Source organism: Lissotriton vulgaris, chromosome 6, assembly GCF_964263255.1.
Source record: "Lissotriton vulgaris chromosome 6, aLisVul1.2, whole genome shotgun sequence".
In the NCBI taxonomy this organism is placed as follows: Eukaryota; Metazoa; Chordata; class Amphibia; order Caudata; family Salamandridae; genus Lissotriton; species Lissotriton vulgaris.
In genome coordinates, this window is record NC_141694.1 from 1,509,515,916 (window position 1) to 1,509,529,409 (window position 13,494).

A 13,494-nucleotide genomic window follows, 5' to 3' on the forward strand; every position below is an offset into this window, starting at 1 on the left:
TCAGGTCAACCACTCTAGTCTGATCGATTACATTATGCTCGATGTCAGCAATATGGGTTCCACATATTGATAGTGACCATAATGCCCTATCACTGGAATTGAGCATAGCCACCAAAATTACAGGTAATCCTTTTGCTATGAACGTTGATAGGAGGTTGCTACTTGCCAGCAACAGGTGCAGGGTAAAGTCGGGCAAGGTGTTATGCTGGCAGGAGTTGAAAGTGGAATATACAGCTTTGCTGCTGATTGTTTGGATGAGCTGAAAGCACTAGATATAAGAGGGGTATCCAGGAATGATTTGGAGAGAGCCGCGGAAACTAAAATGCGAGTATTTGGCAACATAATGGATAGCTTTCTTACTAAACAGGTTGGGTGTGCCAGGCATGGAAGGTTCTTTCACCTTAGTTTAGGGTGGCACTTTTGGCAGAAGGTGTCTATAGGGAGTGCACACAGTGAGATATGCTCTTCTGTGCATATTTTTGGAGATAACGGTTTAGGTGTTGTATTCTCTTTGGTCCACTGCCTTTTGTCGTTTTATACTATCCTTTTGGAATATAGTGACATCAAGTAACCGGGAGGGGATAGGGCCCATTGACGACAACATCGCTGCCAGCGACTTGGTTGTGCACTTTTCAAGTATCTATTCAGAGGATGGGGACAGGTTGCCTCCACACCCCCATCTGGGATGGGAGCTATAGGGATACCAAGGACACCATGTAATACTGGTGGAATGGAAGACACAAACTATGCAGATGGTCTTTCACCGTCTACCAGGCACTCGCAAGAAAGAGACCCCATCGAGATTACTGCCCAGGAACTGTTAATTGCCATAGGAAAGATTGTTCCCAATAAAGCTGCAGGTTTTGATAAAATGCCTGGATACCTATTCCTGAATGAGCCAGGTGCATGGAGCACCTATTTTTGATAGGCTTCACTGCCATTATAAAAGTGGCCCCTACCTCCCCTTTGTGGGCAGGAGCCGGAATTAGCCTTATTTACAAAATAGGCCCGCAAGATTCCCCTCTCAACTACATGCCCATAAGCCTCATTGATTGTATGCCAAAGCTCTTTAGTATTGTATTCATGGCTAGATTGGAGTAACTGATGACCTCTTCTGATGTTCTAACCCCTTTACAGGCCGGCTTTAGGGAATAGGTCAGCACAATTGATCAGTTGTTTCGATTCCAAATGCTATCCTGGAAAACTATTACCCTGGGCAAAGGTTAACTATACCTTGTCTTTGTAGACCACTGATCGGTCTGTGACCTAGTCCTTAGGAAAATAATGTGGAAGGTCCTTAAAGAGATAGGGGTTCCGGGCTAATTGTTAGACATCCTAGTGAGGCTTTACATCAAGAACTATATGCAAGTGAAATGTGGGAGCGCAGGCGAACTGACAGACCCCTATCCAGTGAATGGGGGGGGGGGGAAAGCCAAGGTTGCATCCTTGCTCCTACATTGTTTTCACTATATATCAACTGAACAATTGAGCACCTTGAGCCATGTGACAATGGCGCACTAAGGTTGGCAAATCAGAGGGTTAATCAATTAATGTTTGCAGATGATAACATGCTTCTCTCTAAATCCCAAATGGGCTTGCAGAGGCTACTGGATCGATTTAATAATTTCTGCGAAGTGAGGGACCTAGAGGTTAATGTGAATAAGACACAGTTAAGGGACTTAAATCCAGGACTAATCCTAGGCTAGCAGAGTCTTCCTTAGAGCATGTTGGCACCTTTGATCATTTGAGCATGACATTAACCGAGCACCTGGGGTGGCATTCACATCTAAAGCCCCGTAGAGCCAAATTAGAACATGTGACATGAGGAATCATTAAGATGTCAGTTAGGTCCCAGTTTCGCCCAATACAGCCTGCTCTTGAAATATATAACTCACACGTTTTGGGGACTGTATGCTACAGAGCAGAACTGTTAGGACCATCTCTGTGTGAATTCCCTTTCAGTGGTAGAAAACAGATTTATGCAGCAGCTGACTGGGCTCCCAGTAAGCACTCCCCTAATCCCACTCAGGCTGGACCTTGGGCTATGACCAATAGCTGACAAAATAAGGTTGCATTCCCTGCTGTGCTGGAGGATAATTTGGTTCATCCCAGGGTTCTCCTCACACCATAAGGGCTTTAAGGAAATGTTGTCTGTGGCAGGTTTGATGGACATCCCGTGGATCAGGTATACTAAGAATACAGGGGCATATTATCAAGGGGGTTTATCTCCGCTTTTTTGGCTTTAAAAGCCAAGAAAGCGGAGATAGAATTATCTCCCTATTACCTAGCTGTCGCTAACACCAGTTAGCGACAGCTAGTAGGAGATAGCGACCATCTTGGGCCCCGCTTTGCATGTCAGTGATATTTATCACTAATGACATGCAAAGTGGGCGTGCCAAGATGTTAGCGACTGAAAACAGTCGCTAACATCGCTATTTCCTATTACCAACTTTTGGAGATATTCGCGCTAAGCGCGAATATCTCCAAAAGCTAACACCTGCCCTGAGCAGTTCTTAGCCATGTTATCCAATGGGAGGTGGATAACATGGCTAAGAGCATTAGCTCGGTAATGCATGAATATCGCTGACATTTCAGCGATATTCATGCATTACGGCGATTTTTATCGCATTTGCGGTAAACCTTGGTAATACCAAGGTTTATTTGCGGTAAAAATCGCCGCATCGCTATTGCTTGTTAATATGCCCCTGTATCTTTCCTCTAAAGATAAACATAAGAAGGAGAACTTCCGCGATGACGGTACATGCAGTTGCGGTATGGGACTTTGCCTCTTGGTACTTTTACAGTTAAATGAGTAAAATCTAAGAATGAGATAGAAGTCCAGTGTTTAATGTGTGGTGCTCCTAATGAGACTGTTAAACATGTCCTGTTTATCTGCTCCTCATATATTAATTGCAGGAAAAGATGGATAATTCCTTTGTATAGGAATTTGGGAGCTGGAGAACACAAAGAGACAGTTATATTACCTAAACTCGATGGAAGCTCCCTAAAAGGTTTTGGGGTCGTAGATTTGTGATGGAAATGTATAGAATCAGACAAAGGGAGTGGGTGGGTATAGCTGCAAGGGGATCTGTTGTCCTAATGTAAGGCCCACGCTTCTGCTACCCTAATGAATGAGGATGACGTTTAAGTGTAGTGAGCCTGGTCGATCCCTATGATATAGTGATGTACTACCTTTTATGAGGGCTCCTGAGCTGGTCTTTTAAGGAATTGATAAATGCACATATGTCACTTATGTTGCGCACCTATATAAATTGCAATTGTATGATGTTTTTCATCATGTAAAGAGACCCAAAAAGTGTAGGGGAAATATTATTTTACGTATTCGTATTGTCCTAGAAGTTAAGATCCTTTTTGGTACATGCTCTTACTGTTTTACTGCTTTTATATGTATTAATTGTGCCGAAATAACGCTTACCATTTGGAATCATATTAACACTGATCAGTTGTTCACACAGATCATATTTTCAGCGCAGTGAAACGAGTGGTGGTCACACAGTTTATTAAGCATCCGAAACATAACAAAACATTACCCTCCTGTCTGGTGTGATGTTACTCTTTTAGGAAAACACACATAAATATCAAAAAGTGCATGCCAATATATGTTGCACAATGGTGACAGCAGAGCAGGGTGTATCTCAGTCCTACATCCATGGTCACTGCGGTGGCTACCAATATTTCAAAACTGAACTAACTTAAAGTATGTAGTTTTATGCTGTAATCAAAAGCAGGATTTTTGTACGATACCAAATGTGTGTCATATTTATCAACAAAAGTATTTTTCCGTTGCTTGTAGAGACAGACAGACAATATAATGATAGCAAGTAAGAGAACCCCACTTGTTATGCACAATGCAGCCAAAATGACAATGTAACTTGGTCTGGTCTTGAATTTGGTGCATGGTATTCTTGAGACAAGTTTTGGTATTGCTTGACTTGGGCCTGCTTTATTGATGGTGATCATACAAGCTTGGTAAGTTGTATCTGGCAAAAGGTTATACAGTGTGTACTCTCTTGCTGTAACATAAATGTTATCGATAATGGTTAGGTTCTCACTGCCTTCTTGTTGGTAGACAAGTTGATATCGCTGCACTACAGAATTTGGAGCACACCAATGGATCTGTACCGAAGTATCTGTGATTTCCGACACTTTTCTAAGTCTTGGTGGGTCTGGTACAACATTGTCTGGTGAGAGTCCAGGGCAATAACACATTGACACTCTTTGGATTTCATGGCAAGGCTTTTGAAGATGTCGACAAGGATGATAATCGCACACAGTGATCTTATGAGGGGCCGTCTTTTTCCCTTCCTCTTCTTCCTCATAGTCGGCCACATACTCTCTTGGTATGTGAGGAACTGTTGTGTGCTTCTTGATAGTGTTAGCTTGTGTGGTGGCATTTTGCTTGGTTGGCTCCATTTCAGAAGAGCTTATTGTAGTGGGGACATGAGAGGCGCCTTCAAAAGAAAGTGCAGTTCGTACAGTAGGAACTGATACCAAAGCACTGGAAGTGCCTGTAGAAACGGATATGTTTTGATCTCCCATGGTGTTGTGATGGGCATGCAAGGTTGTTGCTATGGAGGACACCGTAGGATAAGATGTAGATAAAATTGAACCTTCTTGCATTGTAATTGGCGCATGAGTTGAGGTGTGAGTACCTTTATCACCGATTTCATAGGACGTGCTTGTGTAGGATTCGTACTCGGTTGCAGGGACTGTTGCATTCCCAATGGTTTGGCATTCTTTATATAGTTCTGGCAATGAAAGCGAGGCAGGTGATCTGCTCTCTATTCTGTTGCAGGTTGTTTCATTTGCACTGGAATACAAATGTTATCTTTAAATTATTAAATTATTCACAAAAACAGAATCTGATCTCTCACTTTCTGTTAAACATGTATGGTGGCTTGAACACACAGAAACAAACATTTATACCCATATTCATTTACAGCATGTAATGCACTAGTGAATACTTCATTGGTGAGTTTGGTTCTCACTCTCATATTCAGTTGACTTTTTAATTTCCCTATAACTACTGATGACTTCAACATCCTAACTGCCTTCAAATTTGGCAAGCTCATCACATTGCCAATAATCTGTGTTCATGTCTGATTTGGAAGGAAAATGCTACTTACCAGTATGCACCTGCTCTTGGCATGTAGAGCTGCAGATTCTTACACTGTGCATTAGATCGCCACCTGGTGTTGGGCTCGGATGATTGCATGTTGTTGTCATCTTGGAAGAAGTCTTTTTAGTCACGAGATAGATGACACCCCCCTTGGACGATAGTGCGCATGGGCATCGGCTCCATCCATAGATTGTTTTTCACCATGATGGGAAATGATTTAGTTTGTAGAAAGAAGAAAGGATGTCCATGCATGTATATCTAATTAAGATAGAACTGGAACAGATACAGGCCCGGGGAGGCGGGAGGGCGTGTAAGAATCGGCAGCTCTACATGCCAAGAACAGATGCATACTGGTAAGTAGCATTTTCTGTTCGAGGCATATGAGCTTCAGATCTTACACTGTGCATAGATTGTACAGCAGTGTCTCCCCTTAGCGGTGGTCACCTGTATCTGTTGCAGTAGTTTGAAAGAGGGTTTTGAGGACAGCTTGGCCTACTGCAGCTTGCTGCTTAGCTTGCACATCAACACAATAGTGTTTAGTGAAGGTGTGTGTTGTAGACCATGTTGCTGCTTTGCAAACGTCTTCTAGGGGAATGTTCCCAAGAAAGCCATGGAGGCTCCTAGTTTGCGTGTGGAGTGTGCCCTAGGAGGCACTGTTAATGTACGTTTTGCTTTTTGATAGCATATCTGTATACATTTTACAATCCACCTTGCAATTCCAGCTTTAGAGATGGGGTTGCCTTTATGTGGTGGAGAGAAAGCTACAAACGATTGCTTTGTTTTGCGAAAGGATTTGGTCCTATCTATATAATAGAGGAGAGCTCTTTTAACGTCTAGTGTGTGTAGAGCTCTTTCTGCTACAGAGTCTGGGTTGTGGAAAAACACTGGTAACTCTACAGATTGGTTTAAATGAAACAGAGTAATGACTTTTGGAAGGAATTTGGGATTTGTTCTGAGAACCACTTTATTACGGTGTAATTGTAAAAATGGTTCTTGTATAGTGAAAGCTTGAATCTCACTTACTCTCCTAAGAGTGGTAATAGCTATTAGGAAAGCTGTTTTCCATGTGAGGAATTGCAGTTCACATTTGTGTAGAGGTTCAAAAGGTGGTCCCATAAGCCTTGTAAGAACAATGTTTAGGTTCCACACTGGAGAGGGTGGATGTTGACTATTAAATATGCTGCCAGATGTAGTCGTATAGATGCATATGCCAAATGACATCTTTGTAAATGTAGAAGGTAACAAATGATATTTTGGATGGAAACATCTAGGGGATCACTTTGGTTATTGTTGCCGTAAATGGCAAATCTTTTCCATTTAGCAGCATAGCAAGCTCAAGTAGTAGGTCTCCTGGCTTCTTTAATAATATTCATACAGTCTGGTGGTAGGTTAAGATGACCAAACTCTAAGACCTCAGGAGCCAGATCCCAGAGTCAGTTGACTTGGGTATGGATGTCTGATGTCTCCATGGTTCTGCGTTAGCAGGGATGGTGTCAGACGTAGTTTTTGGTGTGGAACTGGGGATAGTTCTAGCAGAGTTGTATACCCCGGTTGGTGTGCCCATGTGGGAACTACTAAATTCAGTTTGAGCGACTGTTTCGTAGCTTGCACACTATTAGTGGTATTAGTGGTAGTGTCGGAAAAACGTACGCAAATCTGCCTGACCAGTTCATCCATATCGTATTGCCCTTGGACAGTGGGTGTGGAAACCTGGCGGCGAAGGTTGGGCATTTTGAGTTTTCGTGTGTGGCGTACAGATCTATGTCTGGATGACCCAATTTGTGAAAGAATGGTTGCAGAACTTGAGGATGTAGTTCCCATTTGTGAATTTGTTGTGTCTGCCGAATTAACAGATCTGCTAACTGATTGTGAACTCCTGGAAGGTGTTCTGCTAATAGATGTATGTTTTGTGGAATGGTCCATCTCCAAAGGTTCTGTGCAAGCCGGGACAGCCGTAGAGAGTGTCCCCCTCCTCTATTTGTATATAGTACATAGCTGTCATGTTGTCCGTCTGGATTAAGACAGCTTTGTTCTGTACTTGTACTTGGAATGTTTTGAGTGCTAAGAATATTGTTAGCAGCTCTAGGTGACTGATATGGAACAATCTTTGTTGATTGGTCCATTGCCCTTGAGTTATATGATGTAGAAGATGGGCTCCCCATCTCGTGAGAGATACGTCTGCTGTAAGTACTATTTGTGGAACAGGTTCAAGGAAGGGCCGCCCTTTTGTCAAGTTTTTGGTGTTCCACCACTGCAGAGAGTGATGTGTGCGGCTGTCTACCAACACTAGGGCTGTTAGTTGTCCTTGAGCCTGATTCCACTGTTGTGCTAGACATTCCTGTAACAGATGCATTTGCAGTCTTGCATATGGTACAATGAAGATGTAAGATGCCATCATGCCTATTAGTCTCACGAACACTGGCAGGCAGAGAGTGTTGATGTTGGAACTGTGTTACTAAGGCTTGAATGCTCTGTATCCTTGCTGGACTGGGATACGCTAGAGCTGTAGAGGTGTTTATTGTAGCCCCTAAATATTGATGTACATGAGATGGCTGTAGGTGCGACTTGATGTAGTTGATTGTGAACCCTAAGTCGTGCAATGTTTGAATTGTTTGATGTGTGTGTTCAACACACTGATTGAATGACTTGGCTTTTATGAGCCAATCGTCTAGATAAGGGAATGTATTTGTTGTCTTCTGAGATGTGCTGCTACTTCTGCTAGGCACTTTGTGAACACTCTTGGTGCAGTTGTTAACCCCCGAATGGAAGGACTTTGAATTGATAATGCTGTACTTCCAGTACAAACCTTAGATTCTTCCTGTGAGAAGGATGTATAGGAATGTGGAAGTAGGCGTCTTTTAGATCTAGTGTTGTAAGGAAGTCGCCTTGTTGCAGCAATGGGAGCACTTGTTGTAAAGTGATCATATGAAAATGATCTGAGTGTATATAGTGATTGAGGGGCCTCAGGTCGAGAATTGGTCTAAGTGTCCCGTCCTTTTTGGGTATTAAAAAATACAGCGAGTAAACCCCTGTTCCTTGATGTTGTAAAGGAACTATTTCTATTGCGTTCTTTTGAAGAAGTGATAGGACTTCTTGTTTGAGCAGCGTAAGATGTTCTGCAGACATTGGAGACTGCCTTGGTGGTATGTGTGGAGGGGTAGCTGTAAGTTCGAGGCAGTAGCCATACTGGATGATTTGTCTTACCCACCTGTCTGTTGTGATGGAATTCCAGACAGGTAGGAACTGTGTTAGTCTGCCCCCGACAGGAGTGGAGTGCTGTTGGGGGAGTAGAGGGAAGTCACTGTTTTGTGGTGGAAGAGGTTCGATTATTGTTGTTATCTCGACCTCTTCCTTTATTGTTGTTGCCTCTATAGCCTCCTCTAAAATATCCTTTACTGGAGGATGCCTGTGTATTGTATTTGAAGGAAGCTGTATTGTCTGCTACAGTTTGTTTGGAGCCTTCTCTATAGAAGGAGCGACAAAAGGAACCTCTAGCCTGTGTGGATTGCAAAGCTCCCATAGATTTGGCTGTATCTGTATCTTTTTTCATTTTATCAAGTGCTTTGTCTACCTCTGGTCCAAACAATTTATGTTGGTTGAATGGCTGATTTAAGATGGTAGTTTGCACTTCCTGCTTAAATCCTGAAATGCATAGCCACGCATGACATCTAAGTAGGACACTAGTATTTACAGCTCTAGATGCAGTGTCTGCTACATCAAGTGCACACTTGATGAGGCATTTGAAATTAACTTGCCTTCTTGTATATGGTCGTTTGCCTGCGCCTTATATTGGTCAGGTAGATGTTGCATTAATTTTTCTAACTGATCGTAATGAGCCCTGTCATATCTTGCAAGTAGGGCTTGCATGTTAGCTATACGCCATGTATTAGTAGCTTGTGCAGCTATTCTGTTGCCTGAAGCATCTATCACCTTAGATTCTTTATCAGGGGGTGTTGCTTCACCTGACGTCTGTGAGTTTGCTCTTTTTCTAGCATTTCGAGACCACTAGTGAATCTAAGGGTAGTTGTCCTTTAATGTAGGCTGGATCATCAGGAGCAGGCCTGTATTTTTTCTCAATTCTAGGATTTAGGATCCTAGCACGTGCAGGATCTTTAAATACCTCTGGAGCATGTTTGATGACTCATTTGATCATGGGAAGAATTTGAACAGAATTGTTCAAACGTATCTAATAAAAAATCTTCCACTGCCTCATCTGAATGCATGGTGACCTCATGATAAATGACAGCCCTATTCAATAAGTGCTCAAAACCAATATTGTCCTCTGGGGGAGAAGGTTTTGATGGATATGACTGTGGGTCAGGAATATCTGTCACATCTTGTGGGTTTGGGTACTCCCAATCGGGATCATCAGCAGGGTAGCGAAAAGGCTCATCTGGGTCTACCCCTCCCCCTATACTATACTCATCATCATTTTGAGGTGTATGGGGTGGAGAATGGGGAGGAGAGTGTTCAGGAGAATTCTGAGATGAATTGTTAGGAGGAACAGGAGATGAAGGAGAAGGAAGCATCGGACAAGAAGGGTGCATAGGAGATGTGGCAGGGTCCTTCTTCTTGACAGGCACTGCAAGTGTAGGTGCTGTGCCTGATTTCCTCTTCCTGTGTGGTGTAGTGGATACATGACCTGTCTTTGGGTCAATGTAGATCTTCTTTTGTAGAGGATCAGGCTGGAAAAGTTCTTCTCCTTGCAGAACCTTTGCCGGTGCCGATTTTTTCGGTTCCTGGCATGGTTGCTGCTTATCTTTAGCCTTAGGAGTTGTAACTGTGTCATTTGGCGTAGATTTCGGCACTGAAGGTGTTGTTTTCGGAGTCAAAGGCTGTTTCGAGGGCTTGAGCGCATCGGAATCTGGCCTTGTAGGTTTCGGTATCGAAGATATTGGCTTCGGAGTGGAAGCTGGTCTCGTCGGCTTCGAGGCGTCAGACGCTGGCTTCATAGTTTTGTCTTTAGAAGTCGACGGTTTCAGAGCTGAGATTTCTTTCGGTTTCGGTTCTGAGGAAGCTGGTGGGATCGGCACGTGTGGCTTGCTCGGTAAGGAGCTACCGGAAGGTTTGAGTATTTTCTTCGGAGCCAGGCTCGATGGCGGGACTTTCGAAGTGTGTTTTTGGTCTCGACTGTGCCCCGGAGTCGAAGTGTTGACCTTTGCCTTCGATTTGGGTGGTGGGTATGGGGCCGGGGCAGTAGTACTCATACGCTGACCCGATGGTATGGAGTCATCTGAGTGGTCTGCCTCTGATACGATTTGGAGATCGTCTGAATCTTCTTCGGGAACGAGCGGAACTTCTTTGTCGAAGATATCCACCGGTTCTGGAGCCAATCTCTGCATGTCGTATCGAAGGACCCTCCGATCTCGAATGGTTTTCTTGGATCGAAAGGATGCACAGGCTGTGCAGCTGGATTTGTTGTGTTCTGGCGATAAGCACAGGTTACACACCTCGTGATGGTGACTGTGTGGGAACTTTGCTCCACAGTTGGGGCATCTTTTGAATGGCGTCCTTTCCATGAGGTGTAGGCCTCGAAGCGTGCATAAACCCAACGGCCCTCGTCGATGACCGGAATCGAGCTGATGAAGTCGAGACAATGTTTGTCGATATTGAAAGTAGTTTGGTGAAGTTTGAATACGTTTTTACGCGTTGAAGTACTTGAAAAGTAGATTTCGAACCGGAGCGGAAAAAGTTCATCCGAACCCAGTGGCGGAAAAAAACAATCTAAGGATGGAGCTGATGCCCATGAGCACTATCGTCCAAGGGAGGAGTCACCTATCTCGTGACTACAAAGACTTCTTCCAAGGCGACAACAACATGCAATCATCCGAGCCCAACACCAGGTGGCGATCTAATGCACAGTGTAAGATCTACAGCTCATATGCCTCGAACATTTATGTTCTGAAATATCAAAATCAATTTGGTTGCAGTAATGTTGTAACCTATATTTTACAGTATGTGCTGTCTGTACCGCCGTGGTTAATGATGCAATGAAATGTGTGGGTTATTCAGCGAGGAACAAGACGAGATATTCTTTGTCCCCCACATTATGCGCTCATTATATGAAGCCTTTCAACACATCCAAAGACTTCTTAGAAAATCAATTCTATAATGTTCCAACCACGTAGGGTCAAAGTTCTAAGACACATAGACAATGTATTAATAATCAACTCTTACCTGTATAGTGCACTTTCTAATATATTTTCACAGGCAGCATCATTTGGAGAGGAATCAATTTATAAATTTAACGGGGGAAAATGTGAGGTGTTATCTGGAGATGTGATTAAACAGAATAGTAGTATTTTTTTATTACTGACTGGAATTTTCTGTATTTTTGGCTTCCAAATTTAAGTCAGTGTGCACAAAAGAGCATATTTTGCAAAATGCCCTTTGAATCACTTGATACTGAGGGTAACCCCAAATTTAGAAGTGTACAGATAACCACTGTTCTTAAACTCAGTATATTATACACATTTCAGTAATATAGACGGTTTCTTCATACCCAATTTTAATTAATAGATATTACCATATGAATTGCTGCACTGTTCATACATGATGAAAACTCATTATAAACTGCAGCTCAGTTTATCACATATATTAAAAACTTACAAACCCTATATATCTTGCGACCACAAGGGTCTGACAGACATAACAGTATATTGCTTTTGAAAATCAACTATTGTGACATAAAATTATGGATGAAAACATGGTCACCAATTGTTATTTTCCCTAGGTAATTTCATTTTTTAAATTTTAATAATTAGTTTATTAGGGAAAATGTGTAGCAATCTACACAAGAGATGTCTTTCTGAGCATAAAACTGTGAGGTGGAAGCTCCTCCGCTAAAGTGGAGAAGCGTCGCTCCACAGCAGTAAAAGGAAGAAAAAATAAAATTATAATTACACAATATTCTTCCCTGCTGTGGCAGCATGAGGGCGGGGCTCTTCTGCCTTGCAGCGTTGTGATTGGCTCAGGGGAGCCTGGCTGCTTCCTGTTTAGTGGAGGAGAGACAGTGCGAGACAGAGTTTTGAGGAGGTAAGTCAACTTTTCCTTTTTTTAATATTATACCTCCTTACCCCCTCGCCCCTGACCCATCACCCCGGATCCTTGCTGGCCTCCACTGAAATTGCTTTCTACTTTTCAGAAATGTATAGTTTTCCAGATTACCCAAAAGGGTTCTCATCTGTTTTCAGCCCAGCCTGCAAGTAAGTTGTAATCACAAAAAATTTGAAAAATTGATTGCCTCTCAGAAAGTTGTCAAAACTGCAAAAAAATATTTTAGGATAAAATGGTTGATTGCTGGAAGGTGAGAAGATGGTGTTGCTAGAACAGTGTAGCTTTTGTAGATACCATTTTTTGAAAAAAGACATGCTTCTCACACAGCACTTTTTCATAATTTTACCCCCCAAAATTAAGTTGTTGCTACATTTTGACTATGTTTCTTGGGCCCTCCAGGGGAATCTACAAATTCTGTTCACATTTAGAATCACTGGTATTTTGGGGGAAACACCTGAAATGTGGCCTGGAAACCATTTGTGGAAAAAAGTTTGAAAGTTTAAACACAAACTGTCCCAAACATGCAAAAAAAGGAGTAATGCCACAGGAGTGGGGTCGAGGTGGAGTGTTGGAGGGGTTTTTGGTGGAGGAGCATTAATAGTCAAGTGGTTAAATCAAGTTTTACCTTACACTATAGATACAGATGTGCCAATTAAAGGGATCTGGCCTACATAAATTCTGTTAATTTGGTAATTCATTTGGCCTTGGGAGGAAGCATGTGTGTTTTTATGCCATGGTAATATTATTCACATTGTTATTTGTTCGACATTTAGATACATAGGGCCCTATTAAAAAAAACAATTTTGCTAAGACACGCTTTTAGTACTACTGGCTTAACGTCTCACATTTATGATCAGGTGAGGAGTACTATAAGAGTAAGTCACACCTGCTCGAACACCAATAATTGTGAAACTGGTCCTTATTAGTTTTACAAATCAAATCTATTATGTTTATTTAATTTGTCAGCAATATTTGGACTCCTGGTAAGGCACTGAATTAAAACAGAAGGGAAGTCTTGCTGATGTGCATAACTAATTGCCTAATGTAGAAATCAGGGCCGGACTGCCGTATCGGGCATCAAGCATTTCCCAGAGGGGGGTGGGGGGGGGGGGGGGGGGCTGGAAGGGTGGGAGCTGATTTTGCAGTGGTGGTGTCTGCTTTTGTTACTGGGCCCCAGTAACCGAAGCAGCAGGGGGGCTGGTCTGTCAACATTGCTAAGGCTGCTTTGGGTTCCCAGTCTGGCCCTGGTGAAGTCACCCCATAACATGATTACGATTAATTCAACTGAAACATTTGCT

At 42.7% G+C, this 13,494-nt stretch overlaps 1 protein-coding gene across 2 annotated transcripts in view; it reads right to left on the minus strand.

Annotated features, from left to right (window-relative positions):
• Nucleotides 1-3,503: 3,503 nt before the first annotated feature.
• Nucleotides 3,504-13,494, minus strand: part of LRRN4 (leucine rich repeat neuronal 4) — a 268,764-nt gene continuing 258,773 nt past the window's right edge. For both annotated transcript variants that reach the window (XM_086927687.1, XM_086927688.1), the window contains exon 5: nucleotides 3,504-4,831. In XM_086927687.1, the coding sequence (XP_086783813.1) occupies nucleotides 3,709-4,831 (1,123 nt within the window). In that variant the 3' untranslated portion in view covers nucleotides 3,504-3,708. The remainder of the gene's footprint in view (nucleotides 4,832-13,494) is intronic.